Here is a 26,650-nt window from a genome sequence, read left to right as displayed (position 1 = left end):
CTGATCAATTGACTCAATATGGGAAATTGGGAAAGTGGCTGTACGTCAAGTACTGTCAAGGGCATGATGCAAACAACAGGAAAATGATGTTTTCTTCTAAGCCAATTCATATGTAGTCATCTGAGTGGTGTTACTTGTAACAGTGACTAATTAAGTTTCAGATAATGTGTGTGATTGTTTTTTTAAACTGCGTGCCTTTAAAAACGTATGTGATAACCAACCCCAATGGCAAACTATAGCACTTTTCCATCAACAATAACAACCATTTATTTTAAAAATCAGATTGCTTCTGACATCAGGAGAGGGCGCTTTCTCATTAAACTAGATAAGTTGTGCTTATTGCCAAATGTACACTTGTCTTTGTAAAACCCAATGAATCGACATTATAACAGAGCTAATAACATGGAAAGTTATTCATAAGATCCTTTTGTCCTACATTAAACAGTGACATGGTACATTGCCTAGTTCACTGTTACAGTACAGAGTCATATGCCCTCAAATTGGGCATGAGCATGCAGACAAATTTCAAATCTTTGGATCTGTGTTTAGAATGTTCTATCCATTTTATAGGACTTTTCCTCTGTTTGGGAGCATTTTACTGCATTTGGACTTTTGATAGATCTGCTCTCTACAGTATTGCAAAGAAAACCTATAAATAAACACACAGTTCTGCATTTCCCTATTCTAATCTCTTGACCCATAAGAGGAAATAGACTTGTTTTCATGTGATTAACAGACAGGGGAACTTACAACAAGTGACACAGCTGTAGAAAAGGCAGCCCACAGGAGCCTTTATTGTCAAACACGTTGCAACTGCCAGCGCTGTCAGTACTGAAAAACGGATTGGCTTGAACATGGAGAGAGAACCAAAGCGAATAAGAGAAGGCTATCTGGTTAAGAAGGTAGGTGGGCAATTCTAAACAGGCAATGGGCAAGTGTTAGGGCTGACACCAATTGAGCAGATGGGGAAACTTAATTTTGCTTTAAAAAAAAATGTTTTCTGTATTATTTTTCATGAAAAATGCAAACAAGCGATCAACCAATTCCTCAAGCAGGGCATTAATTCAGCATTACTTACTTGTAACTATGTAGTAGCAATTGTATCTTCTCAGCCTACTGTAAAGTACGACAAACTCATTAATATGCATTTTATATGTATTAATGGAGCATTCTAAACGCAGATCCAAAAAAATTTGGCTGAATGCTCATGCCCAGTTTGAGGGCATATGACTCTGTACTATGAGAATGAACTCGGCAAGGTACCATGTCATTGTTTAGTGTAAGACAAAAGGATCTTATGAACAACTTTCCATGTCATCACCTCTCTTACAGTGCTGATTTTTTGGGCTTTGCATTGGGTTTAACCTCAGGTACACCCTGAGATTAAAAGTTTTTCTGGGAGAGTGGACTCCTTTGTTACAAAGAAAAAAATGTAATGAAATGAACATACCCCACTGAGTCAAGTAAATGGGCTTCATGTGGAAGCTTTTTGGGGAGCCGGTGAGCTTGGACCCATTCCCCACCCCAGCCTGAAGGCAGGGAGTGGGGTCTAAGGCACAGCCTCAGCAGAGCAATTGGTCTGAAATAGCAGCTGCTGCTCCCCTGCACCTCTGAGCAGGGATTCTTGGCCATGGGATCCACATCAGAAGGGCAGACCTCTGCTAAAGTGCCCTTGCGAGATCAGACTAACTTAAAGCAGTTTAGTTAAGCAACTGTGACCTCCTGAGAAACTCTGGCTAGAGGATCTCTGCCCTGTGGAGCATCTCGGCTCCACAGGTCTTCAACCCAGGAGAAGAACTTGGGTCTGGTGGAGCCCCTAATCTGTGTGGGACCAGAGCTCTGCTCCTGGTGAACTGAGCTGCCTGGATGCTTCTTCTCCACCTCTCACCTCGGCTCTTTCATTTTTGTTGTAAATGTAAGAAAGTAAATACCTAAAGCAACCTTGAAGTGGCACTGTTAAAATCTTAAGGAGGCAGGGGGCCAGGTTCATTGCTGGCAGAACCAGCCTGTCATCCCCGTGGCACAAAGTGTAGAGCAAGCTACCCATAACCCGTACTCCACCAGAGGGCCTGGAGCTGGTCAATGCAGCACACTAAGTGGGTGGGGCCAGCTGGGGAATGGGTAGGAGCAGGACACCCAGGAAATGTGCTGAACCCATAGAAGTCCCAAGTAGTCTCCACTGGTGAGGAGTTTAGCTGCCCTTCCCTAGTGAAAGACAGCAGTGGTATTTCTGTTTGCCATGTAAGAGGTGTGCATCTCTGCCTACGTGTAGCTGCTCCTGGGAGTACAGCAGGGCACAAATAGCACTCCCTTGCATATCGATGGGTAACTCAAGGCAAGAAAATCTTTCTATTGGGCCAGTTGCCAGGGTATATCACTGCTGGTCATCATACAGTAGAACCTCAGAGTTATGAAGGCCTGGGGAATGGAGGTTGTTCGTAACTCTGAAATGTTCATAACTCTTGTTCTTTCAAAAGTTTACAGCTGACCATTGACTTAATACAGCTTTGAAACTTTACTATGTAGCAGAAAAATGCTGCTTTTAACCATCTTAATTTAAATGAAATAAGCACAGAAACAGTTTCCTGACCTTGTTAAATCTTTTTTTAAAGTTTCCCTTTATTTTTTCAGTAGTTCCTGTTTAACACAGTATTGTACAGTATTGTACAATACTGTACAGTATTTCCTTTTTTTGGGGTCTCTGCTTCCTGATTGCGTACTTCCGGTTCCAAATGAGGTGTGTGGTGGATCGGACAATTCATAACTCTGGTGTTCGTAACTCTGAGGTTCTACTGTAGTAACTTCTGCAGGAAAACAGAGAGGTTTGAGGTAGTGGGAATGTAATACTATGCTGGAGCAACCCCTGAGAATGCTCTCTCTCCGGCAACAGGGAGCTTCACCCTGATGGTGGGTAATACCGGTGTACTGGAGAGGTGGAGATGGCCATAAAGGAGAAGGCAGTTGAAATCAGTAGGACTTGTGCTGTATCCTAAAGACAGACAGTGAGAGATCTATTGTGCATCCCACGACAGAGCACCTTCAGCCAAGGAAATCGTAGCACTGGTTCACTACTGATTTAATTTTGGGACAGCAAGCCCCCTATCTGTTTCATCTCTGACTTCTTTCTATGATCCTTTTCAGTTGGGGCTTTTCAATAATGGCCTCCTAAAAAGTGAAGGCAAATGAATGTCCTTCCAAAGGTACAGGTGGGCCCTTCACATCCACAACCAAATGGAGGGTGTGCTCATGCCACCCTCCATTAGCCTCCATCCCTCATTCCTTGCTATCAGCTATGAATACTGTTGTGGGCCAGAGCCTCAGCTGGCATAAGCTGGCATAGCTCCATTGACGTCAGTGCCAGTTTACACCAGCCAAGGATCTGGCCCTGTATCTTTAAGTTTGGTAGTGTAGAAGTTGTGAATTTTTGTGGGTTCTACCATTCTATCAGGAGAGAATAATCATTTTCTATCATTCAGTGCTACAGATGTTAAAGAAAGGAGAAGTTCAATTAGGAGGAAGTTGCAGGAGACTGTTACATGAACTGTTTTTCAAGCTGCTATTCATCTTGCAGGGATATTTGGGAAATAACCATCTTAACTGTGGTCTTTGGTTATTTAGTTTCAAGAGACTGTGGGCCAAATCCTGCTTGCCTTTATCACCTCAGTAGTCACAGGCAAGAAGAATTGTGTCTTCTCTGTGTTTGCTGACTATGGACCTGAGTCTGATATTCTTACTCACACTAGAATAATAGAATATCAGGGTTGGAAGGGACCTCAAGAGGTCATCTAGTCCAACCCCCTGCTCAAAGCAGGACCAATCCCCAGACAGATTTTTACCCCAGATCCCTAAGTGGCCCCCTTAAGGGCTAAACTCACAACCCTGGGTTTAGCAGGCTAACGCTCAAACCACTGAGCTATCCCTCCTTCCTGCTTGCTGTGCAAGTAGCTCCATTGTGTAAGAGGGGCAGATTTTGGTCTTTGCCAAACACTATGGTCTGCTTATAAGTAAAAGTACTGGGGTTGGTACCACTTTGAGTGAAGATATGACAGTGGACAAAAGGCCACTCAAAGTCATGGATCTTAACTCTGCATCCTAATTTGACTCTGATTTATTCCCCATCCAAAAAATCAGCCAGCAGGTCAATTTGGCTCTTTGCACAATCACTAAATTCTCTCCACTTATTTATATTAACCAGAATGTGGTGGCCTGTTTCATTCTTTTTTTGTAGATCTCTGTGGAGCCTGGACTGAGGAGAGCAGCCCACACAAGGGCTATTATATGAGCCATAGCTGTCCATACCAGGAACATGTTGCTTCTGCAGCAGAGTACTGGATGTGGAAGAAAGTCCCATTGTCAGCAGGCACAGAAAGTCCCATGATAATCAGCTCCCACCCCGCTATGGAACTTCATGTCTGATTCAGAGTACAGCAAGCTTTCTGAGGGTTAGGGTGGGCGGGGGAGGGGAGGGTATTATGTTGGAATGCTTTGTTTTAAAAGAAATTCTTGTCCAATCCGCTGTCACAGACACACAACATTTAAATGAGGCAGCACGACATGCAGCTGTCAAATCTAACGAATCCAAATGCGCCCTCTACTCTCTGCCTCACACTGCACAAAGGAAGTGGAAGCCACCCCTGAGAGTTCCCCCGGTGTGGGTGTGATCTGTGTCTTGGGGTCTATCGATGGCAGTGACTCAAGCTCTGCCTCAGGGCCAGACTGCACATAACAAGCTATAGTCTCCTCTTCAAAGAGACTCAACCAACTTTTTCAAAAGCGGCCTGTGATTTAATGCACTTAATTTTGGGGTTTCCATCTTTAGCTCTTCAGTGGGAGCTGCGGGTGCTCAGCCCGTCTGAAAATCAGACCCTGGGTGTCTCAAGTTGGGTGCCCAAAGACTCAAGCATCTCTACTCTGTGGTCACTTTTGAAAAGCTGGCGAGCCATCTCTGCCAGACAACATATCCTGCAACAATGATAGGGGCCTATAAAATTCCGGGATTGGTTTTTAAAGTCCATACAGCACCTGATCTTGCACTGTGAGAGTCAATGAGAGTTTTGCCATTGATTTCAATGTACGTTATACCAGGCCCTCGATAAACATCCAAACTTCTAGTTACAAACCACACATCATAGTTGTGCGTTAGTATTGGGAAATAGAGCTTTAAAAGCTGAAATAAAACCCAAGAGCCAAATAGTCCTCTTCTTTTAATATGGTCAGATGAAATTTCCTTTTCCGGTGATGGTTTGGGTACAACAAAAGTGACAAAATATTGCTAATGGTTAAGCAATAACAAGTGGGGCCGGGCTATCTGAATAATCCATGTCTGTTTCTGTGCCAACGACGGTTTTCAAAGCTGGGTGACTCAAGTCCAGCGCTTAAACCCAGATTTAGGTATACGATCTTCCAGAGCTACTCAGCAGCTGTACGCTCCATCAACTGCTCTGGGTATCGTGGTGTTCAGCATCTCTGACGATCCATCCACAGAGGCCTTGATCCTGCCAGGTGCTGAACACCCTCCCTCTCACTGTCTTCAATGGGAACTGAGAGGCCCCAGCAATTTGTATTATTAATTATTATTATTACTTATTAGCTGTCTTATTGTAGCACCCAAGTGCCCTCGTCATGGACCAGAGCCCCACTGTGCTACGTACTGTACAAACACAGAACAGAAAGAGCCCCGAGGTGCTTACAATCTTGTAGCATCAAGCCTTCATTTCAGTGCCTAAACTGTAAACCAGCCAGGGGTGGAAATGTTGAATGTTGTTTAAAGTATTGCAAAAAATAGCATCTGAAGAAAGGCATTGGTCTGTGTGATAAAATCTCACGGATACAAGGAAAAAATGCAGGTTGGCTTGTTGGATGCAATTTTGGAGAAACATGTTAGTGGGATTACAGGCAGGAGAAAATAATGGTTGTAGAAAGAGAACAATTCGTGGATTTAAAATGGAGAGCGTGATGGGGGTTATGATAGATCTGCCTTGGAAGGGCATTTAAAAGTGTCTCTTTCTAGAAGGTCAAATCTTGAATGGAGAAAATGTAATATAACTGGCTTATTTGATCTAATGCAGGGAAGTATGTTTAACACCTGGAAGCCAATGTGGGTAGTGCTCCTAGACGATGGAATTGAATTCTATAAGAAGAAGATTGACAACAGTCCCAAAGGAATGATTCCCCTGAAAGGAAGCTCTATCAATAGCCCATGTCAGGATTTTGGAAAAAGGATGGTAAGTATTTTTTACAGCCACTGAATAATAATTTTATATAGACCTCTACCCCGATATAATGCGACCCGATATAACACGAATTCGGATATAACGCGGTAAAGCAGTGCTCCGGGGGACGGGGCTGCGCACTCCGGCGGATCAAAGCAAGTTCGATATAACGCGGTTTCACCTATAACGCACTAAGATTTTTTGGCTCCCAAGGACAGCGTTATATATATATATATATATATATATATATATATATATATATATATATATATATATTACATACACAGAACTTTTTCATCAGTAGATCTCAAAGAACTTTACAGTCTTTAGCCTCACAAACCTGCTGTGAGGTAGGGCAGTGATGTTATCCCCATTTTACAGATGGGGAACCGAGGCACAGAGAAGTTAAGTGACATGTCCAAAGTCACACAGGAAGTCTGTGGTGGAGCAGGGAATTGAACCCAGTCTAGGACTAGGCTAGTGTTCTAACAACTGGGCCCTCCTTCCTCCCTAGATGGCTGACAAAATGTTTAATGATATTCCTTTGGGCAATAAAATGTTACAAAGCTATGTTATTTTGGCTGCGATTTTGTCACCTCTCACAAGCTAGTTAAGCAGGGTTGGGCCTGCTCAGTATGTGAATGGGAGACGTTAGAGGAAAACTCAGGATGCTGCAAGAAGTAATGCTGGTGATTCAGTAAATGGTGGTCTGAATGTGTACTGAAGTGGTGCTGAAACATAGGCTGCGTCTACACTACAAGCTAGAGGTGTGATTCCCCTGCTCATGTCCACGTACAAGCCCACCTGAAACCGGTGGGCATGTACTCTGCTCAGCTGTGCTTCTGCTGCTGCTACCCATGCTACCACGGCAACACTGCTATTTACGCTTGTGATAGCTCAATGCGTGTATGAGCAGGCGAATCACCCCCACACCCCACACCCCCAGCTTGTAATGTAGACGTAGCCTTATGGTGAAGGGGGCACTCTGCTGCTGGAGGTGTCGCCTCTCTGACTGAATGTGAAACAAGTCTCCAGGAGCTATAAAATACCCCAAGGGTCTTTTTTAAGAGCAGGGGTATTATAAATTAATTATTGCTAAAGAGACATGGCTGATACACCAGCTACCTGAAACAGAAGGGAGAGAAAGGGGTTTTTCGTCATGGGTAGAGATGTGATTTGGGTGCCCGTGAGAAGCAGTGATGGTGAACTCTCCACCTTCCAGTATAATTGTTTGAGAAGTCATCTTTTCTGCTAACTGTTTGTCCCCAAAGGTTTGCCATTCGTGCACTATGGGTTAGTGACAGACTGAATTTTTAATTGGCTTTAGCTGGATCACCTGCTTTTCAAATAGGGGATAAAGCCAGTCTGAAAATGTACTAATTGGTTGCACATGTGACTAGAGAACAGGATGGGAGTGTTAGAAAAGATCTAAATTAATTAGTAGGCATCAGAGAGAAGAGAAAATAATGGATCCTCGCATGTATGGCTTTTTAATGGTTAGTTCTGCTGCTTTGAATCTGTGTTTTTGGATTAGCACTAACATTTTCTCCATTGGCACAGCTCCACATCCTCTACCAGGAGGTACTGAAATGGTGAGTTATAGCTCACAAGGGAAACTGGGTTCATGCCCAGTGCAAATGTTATAGTGCCATGCTAGAAGCTACATGTTTCTCCTGCTTTAGGGACATACATGTTTGCAGAATGAATGGTGTGTTCAGGGCCAGATCCAAAGGCCATTGAAGTCAGAGGGAATCTTTCCACTGATTTCCCTGGGCTTTGGATCAGGCCCTCAGTCAGGGCCGGCTCCAGGGTTTTGGCCGCCCCAAGCAGCCAAAAAAAAAAAAAAAAAAGCCGCGATCGCGATCTGCGGCGGCAATTCGGCGGGAGGTCCTTTGCTCCCAGCGGGAGTTAGGGACCGTCCGCCGAATTGCCGCCGAATACCTGGACGTGCCGCTCCTCTCCGCAGGCCGCCCCAAGCACCTGCTTGCCAGGCTGGTGCCTGGAGCCGGCCCTGCCCTCAGTGATAGTAAGCATGCTGCCTGGATTTCATCTGCTATGTCCCAAAAGCATGAGTCCTGCCATTGCATGGATAGTCCTTGAGGTTTTTGCTCAATTTGTTTCTCAGTCCTTCCTCTGGCAAAGCCCTAGTCTAGTCACTGAGAGTTTGCCTGAGAGAGAATGGAAGAAAAATTAGTGAGGATTTGGGCCGTTGTACATAAAATGTCCTGGTCAGGACCTGATCCAAAGCCTGCTGAAGTCAGTGGGATTCTTTCCATTGACTTCAGTGGTCTGTAGATCAGTTCCTGGCCCCTAAATCAGCCAGAGCCTGTGGTGGCTTTGCAGAGCAGTTCACGGAGGACATCCCATGATGAAATCGGACACTATTCAAATAGCGAGATAAACAACAAAGGACCAGATTGCACACCCTTTACTCACAAGAGCAGTCCCAACTATTCTTATAAGTAGCTGCTTACCAATATGATCAAAAGTTAATCATCTGGCTATAAACACTTAGCTCTCCAAATGCAACATTTTGGAGAAACGTGCATTTTGTAGCTTTATTATCCATAAAAAGAACTGGAATAGCCCTGAGTTTCCCCTCCAATATTTCATCCTTTGCCTAATGCCAATTGGCTACATGCATTTATATTTTCTGTGTGAATCATCCTCGTGCACAGTGGCTGATGACTTTGCTTGCATCCACTCACTTCAGACAGCTCAGACAGCTTAAAAATACTTTGGGGGATTCAGGGACAACCAAACTGCTGTAAGTAATGGAATGAGTTTATTCTGATTCCCAACTTATACCAACTTCAAGTCAAGTTCTATTCAGTAGGGCCCGATTCAGAACAGCACATAAGCATGTGCTTAAGGGTAGGCAGGTGCTTATGTCTCAGGGACTCCTATTCAGCTGTCCTGAATAGACACGCTTTCCCAAATCAGCGCCTAGAAAGATGAAATCCATTGATTAACTTCAGTAGCTTAGCAGCACACTTTATTTTTTTTCAGTTTATTGATTCTTTATTGGCATTTGCCAATATGTGAAAGGAAAAATCTGCCCTGAATGGGGATTTACCATGTGCTTTGAGATTTTATATCATAGAAGTATGAAATTGTAGGACTGGAAGGGACCTCGAGAGGTCATCTAGTCCAGTCCCCTGCACTCATGGCAGAACTAAATATTATCTAGACCAGTGGTTCTCAACCTGGGATCTGGGACCTCTGGGGGCCCACAAGCAGGTTTCAGGGGGTCTGCCACGCATGGCCAGTATGAGACTCTCTAGGGGCCAGGGCAGAAAGCCAAAGCCCCGCTAGGCGGAAATGTACCATGGGGCCCCGAGCCCCACCACCACGGGCTGAAGCCGAAGCCTGAGCAACTTAACTTCTCCGTGCCCTCTGTGATGTGGGGCCCAAGGCAACTGCCCTGCTTGCTACCCCCTAATGCCGGCCCTGGCTTTTATATGCAGAAAAACAGTGGTTGTGGCACAGCTGGGCCATGGAGGTTTTATAGCATGTTCAGGGGGGGCCTCAGAAAGAAAAAGGTTGAGAACCCTGGATCTAGGCCATCCCAGGTACTCATTCACCACTATTGACAATCCTGGTTTATTGGCACATTGTTTCTTATAGTGGTGCTATCTCTGCTGTTTCTCTTTTTTTCAAAGCTATATCAAATTTTTCTTCATTGCTTTCTTATGAGAGGTCTTATCACTTATGACAATCTGGGAAATATTTTTTTCATCCTCCTTCATACTTTATACACTGGAGTAGAAAATGTCTCTGTTTCAAACTCTCCGCTGTTTAATCGATTGAACAGCTGTTCCTCTCTGGGATGACACCGGGTACATTGAGTCTCCTAGCTTTCTCCTCCAGGTTATGGTAATTGATTCTCTATTTGGTAAGAGCCTGCCTTAACTTGCTATGTTATACTGTGGGCGCTAGTTTGCTAGCGTGGCTTTTCCATACAGGGATCTGTAGCAGTCTAGCTTGTTGTTATTTTTGACATGTACTGTATATTGCTGTTGGGATGTGGCTGTTTGTTCAACTGCTCTGGAGGTGAGTACTTTGAGACCTGGGAGTGATGTCATATAGGAGAGGATAATGTTTTTGTTTGGATTTAGGGCTTGTCTACACTTGAAATGCAACAGCGGCACTGCTGCAGCCCTTCAGTGTAGACATTACCTACGCCGATGGGAGGGAGTCTCCCGTCAGTGTAGGTGATCCACCTTCCCGAGAGGCAGCAGCTAGGTCGTTTACACGTGTAGATTTCAGTGGACTACATTGGTAGATGTGGATTTATTATAGCATTTACTATAGTATGTTAATTTCATTTCAGTGGATTCACTGCACTTAGCGGTTAGATGTGCAGTTTTCAGTCTGTACTTTTCTTTTCGAAGGCACCCAGTACTGCCTGCTCATTAATGTAACATAGTTTCATGTAGATGGTTATTAATAAATCCGATTGAGCACCCATTGTATTTACTCTGTAATTAAATTATGGGAAACCAGATTTTAGAGGAAATGGAAACCTTGCATGACTGATGAAATGCCTACAGAATATTGCTGGATAACCATCAGGTTAATATCTCTTGGGAACATTGACCAGAATAAATATTTAAATTGATCAATTAAACAATCCACTCTTGAGTTTTTTCAAACTGATGTTATTACTTCTACCTAACTGTGCTGTAAGGAGATCTATTCTCCCTTTGATGTGACACCTAAGTAACTATATAGTAACTGCATTAAAAATTAGCCCTACACGTTCCTAAAGGCAGATAAAAGTCTAGGGCAAAAACTGCTTTTGTTGTTACTGAGCTATTCACGGTGGGGAGTGTGAAACGAGGCTGGCTGTGTAGAAGGTCCCCGGGCAATCCTGCCTGTGCAGGCTCAGGGGAGTATGTTCTGTTGCACATCTTTCTGCTCCTTTCAAAAGGCACCATATTTCTACTACCCCATTATTTCCTGCTAATAGTACATAATATTGAAGTCAGGACCTAATAATTCCTTATGGCAGCAAACGATGGGCCTGATCCAAAGCCCACTGACACAAATGGGAATCTCCCCATTGAGGTCGATGTGCTCGAGATAAGGCCCTATGTCTCTTGGGGCTGTGATGCGCTGGTGGGCATGCTAGACAAACCCTCCATCTGGTACTTGAAGGAGTGTTAGTCTGGAATCTTCTCCAGTTACTTTATAGATGCACAGGGTGGTGGGGAAGGATTTCTCTGCACCTATAAAATAGCTATAGCACCTGGCTAGTTATTTGGGGGGGGGTAGCTCAGTGGTTTGAGCATTGGCCTGCTAAACCCAGGGTTGTGAGTTCAATTCTTGAGGGGGCCATTTGGGGATTTAGTGTGGGATTGGTCCTGCTTTGAGCAGGGGGTTGGACTAGATGACCTCCTGAGGTCCCTTCCAACCCTGATATTCTATGATTCTATGTCAGTACTACATAATCTGGCTCTGGTAAGAATGTCAGGAATGCTCAGTCTATAACAATACAAGGAGCTGATTACTTGCACTGTCTGCTTAGCTATCTCTTCAGAGTGTTTCTGCTTTAATCATATGTTCAGGACACTATACTTCGCTCCTCCTAAGGGAGGCTGTACAGTTCGTTGATGCTGGTGTAATTGTAACCCACTGGTTACATAAAGACACCTTTCAAAATCCTTATTCTTGTTCTAGTTTGTCTTCAAGCTCACCACAGCCAAACAGCAGGACCATTTTTTCCAAGCCGCCTACCTTGAGGAGAGAGATGCCTGGGTGCGGGATATCAAGAAGGCTATTCAATGCATCGAAGGAGGCCAAAGGTTCGCCAGAAAATCCACCAGAAAGTCCATCAGGCTGCCTGAAACAATCAATCTGAGGTCTGGTATAATGCCTCTCTTCCCCCATTCCCTTCCGTCAGCGGGGAGTAGACAGTAGAGTCAGATAAAGTAACATCAGCCTGAGCTCTTTGGAAAGGATTCACTACCATGTAGGCAAGGCTGGTCTTCTGTCTCCCTGACCTGCAACTGTAATTGCTGAAGACCACCTCCTAGCCAATAAGGCTCACTGGCGGGTCATTTCTAAATCATAATGAGACTAAAACATATGTACAGTCGCCACTGCAACATAAGTAACATGCACATGTAGCATCCCAAAGCAATACTAAAACCTTTCCAGGGACTAGGATGCATGGCAAGCAGCTCTATTTTGCATGCTGCAATGCGAGATCCAAAGCTGATTTCAAATGAAATGAATTACACTTGCCTGAAGGTTCAAGTAACAATAGAATTAACAAGGACCACAGAGTTGTTAACTTTACAGCTGTAGGCATCAGCTCAGCAAAGCCTAGCAAAGGAGTCTAGGGGATAGAATGTAATGGTCCTTCATAGTTTTTCCATTATTAAAATAGACCATAACTTTGAAAATAACTTATTAATATTATTTACATTGTCTAGCACAGGGGTCGGCAACCTCTGGCACGCAGCTCGCCAGGGTAAGCGCCCTGGCGGGCCGGGACGGTTTGTTTACCTGCCGCATCCGCAGGTTCGGCCGATCGTGGCTCCCACTTGCCGCGGTTCACCGCTTCAGGCCAATGGGGGCGGCGGGAAGCGGCGCGGGCTGAGGGATGTGCTGGCCACAGCTTCCCGCCGCCCCCATTGGCCTGGAGCGGCAAACCGCAGCCAGTGGGAGCCGCGATTGGCCGAACCTGCGGACGCGGCAGGTAAACAAACCGGCCCAGCCCGCCAGGGTGCTTACCCTGGCGAGCCGTGTGCCAGAGGTTGCCGACCCCTGGTCTAGCACCTAGCCCCCTGAATCAGGTCCGGGGCCATTGTGCTAGGCTCTGTAACACACAGAGTAAATGACAGTCCCGGCCCAAAAGAACTTACAAATGAAAGGGTGAAATCTTGGCCCTTTTGAAGTCAATGACAAAACTCCCGTTGATGTCAATGGCCCCTAAAACACAAGATGTAGCAGGTGGGTGACCCAAACAAGTGCGCAGCGGGACGGGGAAGGGGAAGATGGGATAATGATCATAAAAATAATAATAATTAAAGGATGTATTTAGACTTGTTTATTACTCATAACCTTTAGGCTCATATTTTTACAAGCCGCCAGTGGTTTTATGTGCCTTGTTTTTTGGGAGCCCAGCTTGGAGACACTTTGAAGGGGCCCAATTTTCAGAAAGTTCTGCGCACCTGCCAGCTGAAAATCAGGCATCTTTCAAGGTGTTTCAGCAATGGAGGCACTCAAAATCCTTAGTCACTCTTAAAAATCTTGGCTTTAAAGGAATCTGCAGGCTTAGCTAGGCTGCCACTGATCTGGGCTCTGGTGATGTGCTCTCTGCCTGCTGCTTGATACTAGCCGCTGAGTTTATTTATACGTGTACATTGCATTATGGACCTTTGCAAACGCTGGTTAAGAGTGCACCATAATGTACTGTGGTAGCCTACATGCCTCTGAACTGTGAGGATGGCACTTGGCTTGTGATAAGTTAAAGATGGATAGGGAATTGTCATGGCAGGGGACAAGGAAAAAGGAGGTGCTTTGCACTGGTGGAAGAGGGAGCCACTTCCGGGAAAGGAGAAAGCCAGAGGCAGCAGAGGTGCAAAGAGAACTGGAGTAATAGGAATAGAGGACAGGGAGAGGAGAGGAGATGGTGACTAGATATTCCTCTGGCCAGTTCCACTGCAACTGGGGCAAAACTCAAATTCCATTGAAATTTGCCGAGACATGGGGACTGCACTACAAAAGCAGGATAATTCCAGTAAACCTTATTTTCTGATCAACCTAATCATGTAATATTTCATATGGTATGTTTTACATGCCCTAGCAGATTAATTAAGCTCTAGCAGCTGAGAGAGAGTAAGACATAGGAAAAAGGAAGGAGTTTCTGCATCTCTGGTTTCTTGCTTATTTATCTCCCTGGAAGAGCTATCTTTAGTTTAGTCTTTACAGTTTATCTAACAACCAAGCCAAAGCATAAAGCACCGCAGAAATGGGCTAGCAATTAGAGTTGGTTGGAACATTTTCAAAGTACTGATTTCAACAATTTTTTTGATGGGAAGGTTTCTGAGGTCCAAGGTGGATGCACCATTCACTTCAGGGGGTGGGGGAAAGGAGGGAGGGAGAGGGAGAGAGAGAGAGAGACCTAAATCAAAATCCTAATGTTTCAGTACTATTCCATTTTGCAAAAATGTTCAAAAGTTTTGGTTCCATGCGGAACAGTCTCCAGCCTGCTCTATTAGCAATACTTTCCAGACTAAGCGGCCTGTCAGAGAACCCAAATCTAGTGAAAAGTAAAAGATATGCGAAGGCCAAGAAATATGGCATCCATTTGTTAATGTTTAGAAAACTAAGGGAAACAGGTTTTGTCTCAGAATATGATCTTCCAGAAAAATAAATACAAGGCCCAGTCTGCTGTGCTGAGGATATTCTTTGGTGGGAGACAAAATTGCACACTGCCCAATCCTGAACTTAGGCTAACTTCAGTTGGCTTCAGTGGGAGATTTGTCTGACAAAGGACTGAATAACAACTGAACAAGAACCTCAGGACTTGGCCCAGAGAATTTAATTTCCTCTGCTAGCGGGCTGGCTCTACAACCCAGGGGCCTAAAGCAATGGAGCTATCTAGGGCATGCATATAGGTGCTCTGGAGGAGGGAAATCAGACCATGAGTTGCTGAGGCTACTGCAGGGCCTCCTAAAGCATGAGGATTCTGCCAATAAATCAAACTCATAGAGTTCTTGATCCTCCAGTTCCCAGACAGGACAGGAAGAAGTTGCAGGAGGAACTTAATACAAGGAGGGACGTCCAGGAAGGAGGCCATTCTGTGAAGCTTTGCCACAGTGCTTGGAGTGTGTTGTGTCTCTGCTCACACTATCGATTCCCCATTTTGTTCTGTCGCCCAAATGGAATATTGAGCCTTGTGGACTTTCCTGTCCAGACCTGCTGCTGAAGACAGCACAAGAATCAGATTGTGAGCTGGGGAGGCCTCCAAAAGTACTAGGCTCCATGCAGTCATTTGTCTTCCTTGGGCTTAAGCCAAGTAAGCTGTTGTGTTGGAGAGGCAACAGTGCCAAGAGAATGTGAGGCACTTCCACAGTACAGAGTGAGCACTGCATTATTATGCTAAATAGTTAAAAGCTGCCTAGTTCTTAACAATTCCCATGGTTCCTTTTTACACACAGCGCCTTGTATCTCTCAATGAAGGACTCCAACAAAGGAATAAAAGAACTGAAGCTGGAAAAAGACAAAAAAGTGTTCAATCACTGCTTTACAGGTAACGAGCTCTTGTTCCCCATTTGCCATTTAAAGTGCTCCAGGCAATGAAATATACAGTAGGGCTCAAGTCATGACACTGCGGGTGTACATCTCTGAGCTGCATAGGGCCCAGCCAGAGCCATATAAAATTCAGAGAAGAACAACTGGTGGAAGCTTTCTCCATCAATAGAAAGTGGGTTTCTGTAGAGTGTTCAGAAGCGTCTGCCATAGGCCAGGTAGGAGGTGGTTACGGATGGAACAGATTGTGCCTGTTGTTCTAAAATGTGATCAGAGAGATGAAAGAATTGAAGCAGCTCTTTTCATCCAGCGTGTCATGAAATCCTTAATGCCACTGAAATATTCTTAAAGGGGTACTGTGGGGTATTGGCTCCAATCAGCAAAACTACCCTGTGAGTAGGCAGGGCTCCCATCCTGCTCCAAGACAAAGTCTATAGTGTGCTGGAAAGGGTCAAAACTCACCCCCGCCCTGGGGTACTGCTTTATTAACAAAGTAACTCCAAAGAATCTCTTTCCCTAGGCTGGGCTATTCCTAGGATTCCTCACTTAGGACTTATCAGCTCCACCCTGTCTCCCCTGACTAGTCCCACTTCCTTTCTGTCTAGGGTACAGTTAATGAGCTACCCTTGCCACCCGGAGTCAGCTGGTCAGCACTAACAGTGCGGCTCAGCAAGAGAACACTGCCACATACCCAGATTAGCCTGTCATGTTTGTCATTTAAAATATCAGATTCATGAACACAGAGAGCAGGCCAATTGCCGCTGTATACTTAACAGGTCTTGTCATGGTTATTTTCTTGGGTAATGGCTGTTAATACACATCTTGTTTTATTATCTTGTGACTAGGCAGCTGTGTGATTGATTGGCTAGTGTCGAACAACGCTATCCGAAATCGCAAGGAGGGTCTCATGCTAGCCTCTTCCCTATTAAATGAAGGCTACCTGCAGGCAGCTGGGGACACTTCTAAGAGCGCTGCCGAAGGATTGACGGACACCCCCTTCCTTGATCTACCTGATGCCTATTACTACTTTGTGAGTATTGTGGCATGTTCTTCTATCTTCCAAAGTTTGAACATGGGCTTCTAGACTTACTGCTGTCATCAGTCCCACAAATCCTGTGAAAGTGACTATGTAGAGATGTCAAGTATCAGGGGGTAGCCGTGTTAGTCTGTATCTACAAAAACAACAAGGAGTCTGGTGGCACCTTAAAGACTAACAGATTTATTTGGGCATAAGCTTTCATGGGTAAAAACCTCACTGTCTCTCTCTGTGGCTTCCAGAATGAAATTGCCCAATATAAAGGTTTTTTTTTTTAAAATGGTTGTCCTAGCAGCCAGCTCAGTAAACTCAATCTGAGATCTGAAAGTCAAGCTGGGTTCTTTCTGATTTACACATCCTCACTAGTAATAGAAATACTGCCACTGGAACTTAGCTAACAATTCTGCTGATGATACATGAGCCTGAGAAGAATCCAGTTCACTGATCACAGGGCTGGACTTGCTCTGGAGTTTCTCAGAGGAGTGAAGTGTTACAAAGTGATTTTTGTCAGTAAAGTCACCGGACGTGACTCAGTCGACACAAGGAGCAGGTCGCACCCAACCTTTAGCGGGCAGGAAAGCTTCTTTCTTTAATATTTTGTTTCACCCCCGCCCCCCCACCCCCCGATGTAGCTTGGATCATCTCAGCTGAGCTAGATTGGTAACCATACATTTGATGGATTTAATTTAATAGAGTACTTCAGACATAAGCTGGTTATCTGTAAAGCATGAAATACCACTCATGTTAGGCAAATGTTTAAAGTCATTTGGTGTACTGAGTCAAATTATTGTTTCTATTAAATAATGTTATTTAAAAGCTCTTACTCCTATACGTTCTGTTTACCCTAATCACATCTGTGGTGGAAAGCTTGACATCAATAAGAGTTTTGTCTGAGTAAGGACTGTGGATTTGGCCAATTAATTCATTTATCCTCATAAAGTGCCTATGAGGTAGGGCATTTTTACAGATGGGGAAACTGAGGCAGAAAAGTTGTGTCTTGCCTAAGGCAACGTTAGCAGTCAAATTCCTGGCTACCAGGCCTGTGCTCGGACCACACCAGTCTCACACTGTTGCATTCTGTTTCAGCTTTTTCCCAGTTCTAATACATGCCAGTAGCTCAGGGCATCAAGAAAGCCCGGTATCACATGTCAGCATTTAACTTGACATTGCGTGAAGTACAAAATGTAATTGTTGTCTATGAGCCACATAACTATTTCTCTGCAACTGCATCTTTTGAACTGTGCAATGTTTCAGTAAACTGCGTCACACTGATGTGATTGCAGGGTTGCTGTGGAACTTGCAAATATTGCAGGCATCTGGAGACAACTAAAGTCAGTGCTGGCTTCAAAACCTCACAGAGGGAATAGAAAAGTGCAGACTATGGACCCCAGTGCCCAGTTCTTGTTGGTGGAAAGGGGGTTAAGCCTAGGCAGCAGCATTCCCTGCTTTTTCCAAATTTCGTGAATGCCTGTGGAGGAGGGAATGGGCATGGCTGGGTAGTGGAGCCAGGTGATGGTAGCTCTCACTGGCATCCTTCCTTCTCAAGCCTGCAGAAAATGGCTGTGTCAGCACTTACATGAGTTCCACTCTGCACACTGAAAGTCATTGTAAGGGAAGGTTTGGAGCAGTCACTGGTTGGAATGGTGGGAGCCTTATTATCATGGGGAAAGAAAGGGGTCAACAGGGAGTAGTGTATGGGCACTGAGACGCAGAACAAAGCTCCAGCTTTCTCCAAATGTCCTGAGATCCATGGGAAAATCCCACAGAGAACCTGGCCCTATGCCCATTTGGCCCCCACATTCAATGGATGACTCTGTGGGAACTCTGCTAGCTGAAACTCAGAGTTTCTTGGCTTTTCTGGGAGATTTTCCAGAGGAAGGGTTGTTTTGGCCTCATGGCTAGCAAATAATAAGCCAAGCACAAGCTGACCTCCTTTCAGTAGGAAAACAAACCCCAGCAGCACGTGGTTACTGAAGGTTGTCCTTTTCCTTGTGTTCATACAGGCAGACAGTGGGTTCTTCTGTGAAGGGAATTCTAGTGATGATGACGTGGTCTTGAAGGAAGAGTTCAGAGGCACAGTGGTCAAACAGGGCTGTTTACTGAAGCAGGTCAGTATTTCACTCGTTCTGCTGTTTTACAACAGGAATGAAGTCAACGAAATACAAGAATAAAATATATCCAGCAGCTTCTCAAGAGCTTGGAGCTAAGCTGGGCCATCTGAATGTAACACATTATGAGTGTGTGTTACGGGCCCCCCTCTGTGTCAATCCACAGAAAATATGAGTTAGGCTAGCCCAGGGATTGGCAACCTTTGGCATGCGGCCTGCCAGGGTAAGCACCCTGGCGGGCCAGGCCGGTTTGTTTACCGGTCGCGTCCGCAGGTTCGGCTGATCGCGGCTCCCACTGGCCGCAGTTCACCGCTCCAGGCCAATGGGGGCTGCGGGAAGCAGCGCGGGCCGAGGGAAGTGCTGGCCGCTGCTTCCTGCAGCCCCCATTGGCCTGGAGCGGCAAACCGCGGCCAGTAGGAGCCGCAATTGGCCGAACCTGCGGACTCGGCATGTAGGCAAACCTGCCCAGCCCTCCAGGGTGCTTACGCTGGCGGGCCACGTGCCAAAGGTTGCTGATCCCTGGGCTAGCCCCTAGCAACAGTGCTTTAGCTCAGGCTGTAGCAGTTTATGCTTTTAGCTCTGGAGGACTCTGGTTCCATCTCCAGCGTGTTGGCCAAGGTGGTGGCTGTTACATGAGTACTTAGCAGCTGAGATCATTCTCAGAATGTTCTTGAACCTCCTCACTTTGTACAAAGATGCTTTCTGCTGAGATTAACTGGTACTTTTGTCCAAGTTACCAAGGTTTACTGTTGTTATTTACATGACAGTAGTGCCTAAAGGCCCAATCAAATTTGGGGCCCCATCATGCGAGGTGCTATAAATACACATAGAGAGGGACAGATCCTGCCCCCAAAAGTTGATAATCTAAAGAGACAAGATAGGCAAACTGTGTGAGGAGTAGCCACAGCTGGTTAGTGGAACACATGGGACTAGAACCCAGGTTTCCAGTCTCGTTATACAGCACTGTACCTACTAGACCACACTGCCTTGCAAACTGGGGGGATCATATCCCAGCTCTGCTAGAGACTTCCTATGTGTCCCTGGACAAGCCACTTACTTGATCCCCCCTCTGAAAGGGAAATAATAACTTTCCCCAGGATACCTTCCTTTCTATACACAATATACAACCTAATTACAATAGCTTTTCATAGAATTATAGAATCATAGAACTGGAAGGGACCTCGAGAGGTCATCTAGTCCAGTCCCCTGCACTCAAGGCAGGACTAAGTATTATCTAGACTATCCCTGACAGGTGTTTGTCCAACCTGCTCTTAAAAATCCCCAATGATGGAGATTCCACAACCTCCCTAGGCAATTTATTCCAGTGCTTAACCACTGTGACAGTTAGGAAGGTTTTGCCTAATGTCCAACCTAAACCGCCCTTGCTGCAATTTAAGCCCATTGCTTCTTGTCCTATCCTCAGAGGTTAAGAAGAACAATTTTTCTCCCTCCTCCTTGTAACAACCTTTTCCCTTTTGACACGCCTGAAGGAACACGATGGCAATCAGAATACTAGCAGAACAGTCAGGGAGGATCAGGGTTCTTCAGTGACATTAACACTGCAGCAGCACAATGCGACAAGAGACACCAGGGTGGGAGTAAGATATTAGGTATTGATCGTCCCCAGCTAACTGACTGAAACCAAAAATCTTAGTTTGGCCAACATTTAAAATATGATGCCCTGTCCTGGAGCAATGTGACATGCTCCATATATGTATGAAAGCCCGTGCACATTTCAAAGGAAGATAATGTGATATTTAGTCATAGAAATGGGTAAGCCAAATAAGTTCCAAGGAGTGGGGGTTTGGTGGGGCTGCAGGTAGGGTAAGTAGCCAGTGCTTCTAGGAGTGACCTAGCATTATCAGAAGCCATGGAACGTAGAAGCTAGAATTGTACAGATCTGTTACATCCTCCACCCCCTCTGGGCATACAGGTTTAGCTGCTACAAAGTCGTTCATAGCAATATCCTTTGAGACACTGAGGCCCCGATGTTGCAATGAACTCCCTGGGGGCGGACCACAGCACCCACCCAGAGCCCATTGACTTCACTGAGGCTTTGTGCAGGTGTAGTATTCTGCCCACACAGAACTCATTGCATTATCAAGTTTTAGGTACTAGAGTGGTCGACTCTATAAAAAACAAAAAGATAGGTAGATGGATATCATTGCTGGGTGGTATAATGCCTCTTCTTTGTCTAGGAACAGTCCCTAGTCTCCTCTCTGGAGGAACTGAGACAGAAATACCCCTTTTATTGTCACCTTTTCTGCTCCCTAATTCTATTTGGTGTTTAGATCACATGATGATAGGTGTCATGATGATGATGATAATGAATGCATAGATAACATGGATACACTACTTGAATGTCTGAGTCTGTGAATGATGCCACAAATCATCTGCAGGGAGCCTGAGTACTTATTGGCCATGTCATTTGTACTCTTCCTGTTAAACTGCATCCACTATTTAAAGGGATGTGACTCTTCACCACATTTCTGCCATTATTCACTTCCCCGCACCCACCACTGTTGGCCCATATCTAGTGAGTAAAGAACTTCCTTGTGAACAGCAATAGTTACTTGAGAAACTGAAATATTTTTTAAATAGTGGGAGGAAATGATGCCTGACAGCCCCTTTTGACTAATATTAATCTGGTTTTGATCATCCCACTCAAAGTCACCGTTTCTGAGTGTTGCTGCTTCTGCCTTGAAAGTCTATTTTTCAAGACTGTAGTTATGGCTGATAAAAATGCTGATCTATTTTAAGTGAATAATAGTATCTACTTGTGTGACTTTCTTCATGTACAGGCAGGAAAACTAGCTACCGAATTAGATACTGGGTAAGATTTTAAAAAGTGCCTAAATGAAATCTTGAAATCAAGCCTAAGTTAATTTTGGTGCCAAATTCACTTAGGTGCCTAATTCACTTAGGTACCTTTGAAAAGATTATCTAGTGTAAGTTCCTTCATTGAAGGCACCCATATATCAAGGCCAAAACATTAGTTTTTCAGCTATATTTTCCTATTCTTGTGTGTGTGATTCCCTTTAAACAAAGCAGAATATTAGGTGACTTTTTGTAAATTTGCTTAGGGGCATCGGAGGAAAAACTGGAAAGTGAGAAAGTTTATCCTAAGAGAGGATCCTGCATATCTTCACTACTATGATCCTGCTGGGGTGAGTGATTTTGTCCATATTTTTACCAGCATCATTGAAGAGCTTCTTAAAGACCTGATCTCCAGGTGGACTGGTGACTGGAATGTTCCTTTGCGAGTGTTTGGGCAGCATGTGTGTATGGGGAAGTACTTGTGCTGCTTCTGACTAACTGTAGCTGTTCTCTAGATAAGCAAAGAACGTCAGGCTCTACATGTGCTGGGTGGGTGTGGCTGAGTGAAAGTTCCTGGACCTGGGAAAGAGGCGGCCATGAGTGCCAATCTGTGCTTCCCTGCATCTGTCCTTTTAGCCAGTGATTAATTACATTAACAGTACTGTCAAGCTGGTTGCAGTGGTTCATGACTGGGAGTGCCAACCTCAGGGCAGATTGTCAAAAAGCAGGACAGACACTCCAAACTGGTGGTGTGTTCTACAATTAGATTTCACCACCCCAGTAACAAATGTGAATTCCTGGGTCACAGTAACAGTCTAACCATGGAGTCACAGAGAGTCCCCTTACGCACTCCAGTTTCTCTTGCCATCCAGGCAAGCTGGACTTAGTGATAAATGGACACTTACACCAAAAATCACAAAATATTAAGGTTGCTCCCAGTCCCAAGAGATGAGTCACTTACCCCAGATCAATTTGTACCTGAGATCCCACACCCACACTGATAGCTAGTCTTATAGTAAACTAATTAAGGATTTATTAACTACGAGAAAGAAATGAGTTATTTACAGATTTGTGCTTATATGTTGCCTGCTTCAATGAGTTACAATCTTAGGTTCAGAAAGGTGACAGAGATGTAGTAATCTGTCCACTGAATGTCATTTAGGGCTAACCCAGGTTGATCCTGGGGATATTTGCTTTTGTTTCTCAGCTCCAGCCCTTGTGAAAGTCCAAACAGCAAGGAGATAACCAGTCCTTCTTGTGAGCATCTTTATATGCCCTTCCCCCAGAGTTCAAAGTGATGGGACAAGCATTCCCGCACGTAACTTCTTCATGGGTGGATGGGGCAGTCAACAAAGTTTTTGTCGTAAAATGGCCTATTTAGTCTTGATCGTCCTTCTTGAAGGGCAGGGAAAACACTCTTCCTGCCTAGATTCACAGATTCAGAGGAGGCATTCTTACAATTATAAAGAAAAACTTTCATATTATCTTATGGCAAGGGATACAGACATTACAAGTAAGATTAATGCATGCAGCAACTTACAAGCATTTTATAGAGTCTAAACACTAAACACATTGCTATAAGTCTAACACCTAACTTGAACAATACTAAGCTACAGGTGAGCGGGTCTAGTTTCCAGCTATGAATTCGTCAGTGCTCAGCTGATGCTTACAGCCTTGGCAAGAGCTGGCACCTGATTTACCAGCGTCACAATACACCTTTGTTTACAGGCCCAGACTATATTAAAATCTGTTAGGCCATAAAAACAAGTTAATCAAATACAGTCAGCCTTTTTATTGTTATATTTTCTGTGTTAGCCTGAGCCAGGATACTTTGTCTCTTGTATAATTACAGTGGGACAAATTCTTCCCGAATATAAGTAGATGCCTTGATGGAGCTGCACCTGCTTACATCAGGGATTAATTTGGCTCCTGGTGACTCAATGCTTCCCTGCATCTGCGCTCAGTGCAGGGGTGGGTCCAGTAAGGTGCCAGTTATGTCTGTTTGAGCCTATGCTGGCCAAGCCCTAGTGGTGTCAGGGTGGCCTAGAGCCAGTGAAGATCGGCATAGAGGAGTTTTGCTCTGCCACACCCCCAGCGCACTGCCAACCCCTTTGCTGGAATGGGCCTGTGTTAGGGCACAAGAGCTGCTTCTTTCAGGTTTGTGCCAGCAGAAATTTTCTCTCCACAAGGAGAATTCTCCTCTGACCACTTGCAGCCACAGTCCTGAGCTGCACAAGAGAGCTAGAGTGTAAACAAGAATCTGGCCTAGCATGCCTGTGGTGGTGGTTGTCCTTCTGTAGAGAAGGCCTTTTTGGAACAAGCCCCCTTCTCAAACAATGTTGAGTGGAACTGCATCTGCTGGCTGAATGTTGCAGGTGCCTTGCTTCTATTCGTTGAAGGAAGGGCCCAGTCAATCCAGATCTTGCACTTTGTACAAATCTCTACGTTCTTCTTGCACACTGAGCTCAGAATGGATCCTCCAAAATATCTAGCGGAGCCTGTATTCCAAAGGGGCTCCCCCATCCACATGCAGATTTGCCCCGTCCCACTGTGCCCATTTCTCATCGATCTGTGCCATACTTTTGCATCATACATCCCTGCTTCCAGTGAAGAGCTCCAGTCAGATATATCTGGACAGTTTTAGAAGCAGACATGTTGGATTTTAAACCATGCCAATGACTGTTTTGTTTGGCATTCCTGTCAGGGAGAAGATCCACTTGGAGCGATTCACTTGAGGGGTTGCGTGGTGACAGCTGTCGAAGACATACCAGATGGTAAGGAAACACACAAACAGCAGTGTGGTGTTTGCAGTACATGTACACATCTAGATGTAGTCAGACAACATCCTGGCTCAGAAATAAGCCATTCAGAATTCATCATGAATGGATCAGGTCAGCAGCATTAATCCCAGAACTGGGTCTCCACAGCTATCCTGATTTGTCTGCAGTGAAGAAAGACTGAGCTAAAGGGAGTTAGGGAAATGCATATTTTGTCATATGCTTAGGCTAACTCTACTTGGCTTCTATGCTGAGGTAATCTGCACAAGGCCCCATGAACTTTGGGGCTACTGCAGGCCATGACTCTGGACGGGAAGTGTTGTAGCAAGAGGGGTTAGGCCAAGGAGCAGTCAATCTATACCTCATACTCTCTTCTGAAATCAGGGGAAATGCTCACGGGGGACAAACCACCATAGTTAATTCTGCAAGGACTAACATTATCAGCCACTCCATAAGTTTTCCTCTCCTTTGAGGGATGGATTGTTTGTAACAAAGCAAGGTTGGCTATTGGGTACTTGACTCCTGAGAGCGCTGTGCTGTCACGGGTGAAGGATTCATGGAGGCATCACAATCTGGGGTGGTTTGAGCTTCCTTTCTTTGCAGATAGCTGTGCTCGGCTGATTTTGGAGGCTGCACTGAGCCCACACCACAGCTGTGACTTATGGGAGGGTTGGACGTAGCCCTTAGCACTTGATAAATGTGTCACTCTCATTCTATAGTGTTGGTAGTTCCTGTTCCTGATTCCATAGGGGGAGGCTTCTATTCACGGATGTGATTTTTGGTATTGGAGAAGTCTTTCTTAGTAATAGCAGAGTCCGTGATAATGGTACACAGGAAGGAAAACCCAGCATGGTTTTGGAAGCAGGACCACTGTAAACATGGGCTAAAATTTCTCCATTCGCTTCTGTAATTTGCTACTTTCTTCCCTCCCCCCCACTCCTTAGCCAAGAAGCATGACGTTGACACCAACCTGTTTGAAATCATCACAGCAAATGAAGTCCACTATTTTTTGCAAGCAGCCACACCTGTGGAGCGTACAGAATGGATCAAAGCAATTCAAGTTGTTTCTAGGACTGGGAAATGAAGACCAGCCTCCAGCAAAGAAAACCAAACTGAGAGCTCCTAGCAAAAGGGAATTTTAACATGTTGCCCAAGGAAGTGATTTCATCCATAGAGTCTTCTCTCCCTGATGCTTGTGGGTAGAATGGGCAGTTTCATTTCTGTCATGGCTACTAACAAACTAATGAACTCTCCACTATTGTAACCAAGAGATTTTACTAATTTATAGTATAAAATATGTCTTACTAACTTGTGTTTCTTTGTAATTATTAGCACATTCTGTGAAGGTAACACCTTGGGCCTTTTTGTTCATATTGAAGATGGTGAGAGTTTTGTCATTAACTTAGTTGAGGGCAAGATCACGCCACTGATGTAAATAAAAGTAACTCAAACTGTCAGATATCAGCATTCTTTTGTTATTCACCTACATTCCAATGTCTTCAAGTAAGCTACATCTACGCCACACCAATATTTGGACTACAGGGGGTGTGAATAGTATTGTGCACCAAAGTGCTGCACGGTCACTTGAAAGATTGGACGCTGTGGGCGTGAACTAAAAGGTTTCTACTTCACATTAATGCAGTCCTGTTTGAAGAGCACTACATTAACACAAACTAGAAACCTTTTAGTTTATGCCTGCAGCATCAACACAAGGGGAGTTACCGGGCAGCATTTTAGTGCACACAACTATTCATACCTCGGTAGTCTGAACTGTTGGGCAGTGTAGACAAGCCCTATAGTATTTATTTATGGGAGAAACATTTTTGCACCTTCTGTAACCAGAATAAATACTAACATTGGGGTGGTTCTGTTTATCTGATCAATTACATAATCTACATGTGTCCACAAAAGGCTACAAGGAAGATGACTTGGACAAGGATTAAAACTAGAGCAGTGTCAGATTCTGCATGTAGCCCTGGTTTTGGCTACCATTTTCCTATATGCAGGAGAACCTCAAAGCTTAGACAGTTTGGTTTCAATAAGCAACCAAAAACTCAGCTACTTATCCAGACCACTTTGGTCAAGAAATCAGCTGGGGTGGCAGCATCTCTATATTTTACTCATTCCATTTCTGAGCCCAGACAAAACCAGGAAATGAAAATGTAGAAAAGTGGGGGATGTGGGGTAAACTGAACATTTAAAAACTGGTTTGTGTTCTGGGCCAAGATTTGGGTAGTTCTTGAAATATAAACATACTCTTTACATTTTGAGAGCCCCTTCAAGGCCCTCAAAGGCAGTCCTTGTTTTATCTGACCTGCTTTACCAGCTCTACTTTATGTAGGACAGATCCTGCAACACTGATGTGCATAGTCACTTTGAAGTGAATGGGACTTATCATATGATCAAAGATTGGAGGATTGGACCCCAGAGCCTCAT

At 44.7% G+C, this 26,650-nt stretch overlaps 1 protein-coding gene across 1 annotated transcript; it reads left to right on the top strand.

Annotated features, from left to right (window-relative positions):
* The first annotated feature begins 796 nt into the window (after positions 1-796).
* PLEK (pleckstrin) lies at positions 797-25,666 on the top strand. The gene is made up of 9 exons (XM_065401237.1): positions 797-902; positions 6,069-6,224; positions 11,895-12,076; positions 15,386-15,477; positions 16,322-16,506; positions 18,516-18,620; positions 21,704-21,787; positions 24,142-24,211; positions 25,159-25,666. The coding sequence occupies exons 1-9, from the start codon at positions 855-857 to the stop codon at positions 25,296-25,298; spliced, it is 1,062 nt and encodes a 353-aa protein (XP_065257309.1). The 5' UTR covers positions 797-854; the 3' UTR covers positions 25,299-25,666.
* Positions 25,667-26,650: the final 984 nt, after the last annotated feature.

This window comes from Emys orbicularis, chromosome 3, assembly GCF_028017835.1.
Source record: "Emys orbicularis isolate rEmyOrb1 chromosome 3, rEmyOrb1.hap1, whole genome shotgun sequence".
Lineage (NCBI taxonomy): Eukaryota > Metazoa > Chordata > Testudines > Emydidae > Emys > Emys orbicularis.
Note: the sequence above shows the minus strand (reverse complement) of the source record. Positions and strands in the feature narration are given on the sequence as shown.

Coding starts and splice junctions, on each gene's coding strand:
- PLEK (XM_065401237.1), top strand. CDS start 855: ATGGAGAGAGAACCAAAGCGAATAAGAGAAGGCTATCTGGTTAAGAAG. Junction 903..6,068: donor AAGGCTATCTGGTTAAGAAG/GTAGGTGGGCAA, acceptor GATCTAATGCAG/GGAAGTATGTTTAACACCTG. Junction 6,225..11,894: donor AGGATTTTGGAAAAAGGATG/GTAAGTATTTTT, acceptor TTCTTGTTCTAG/TTTGTCTTCAAGCTCACCAC.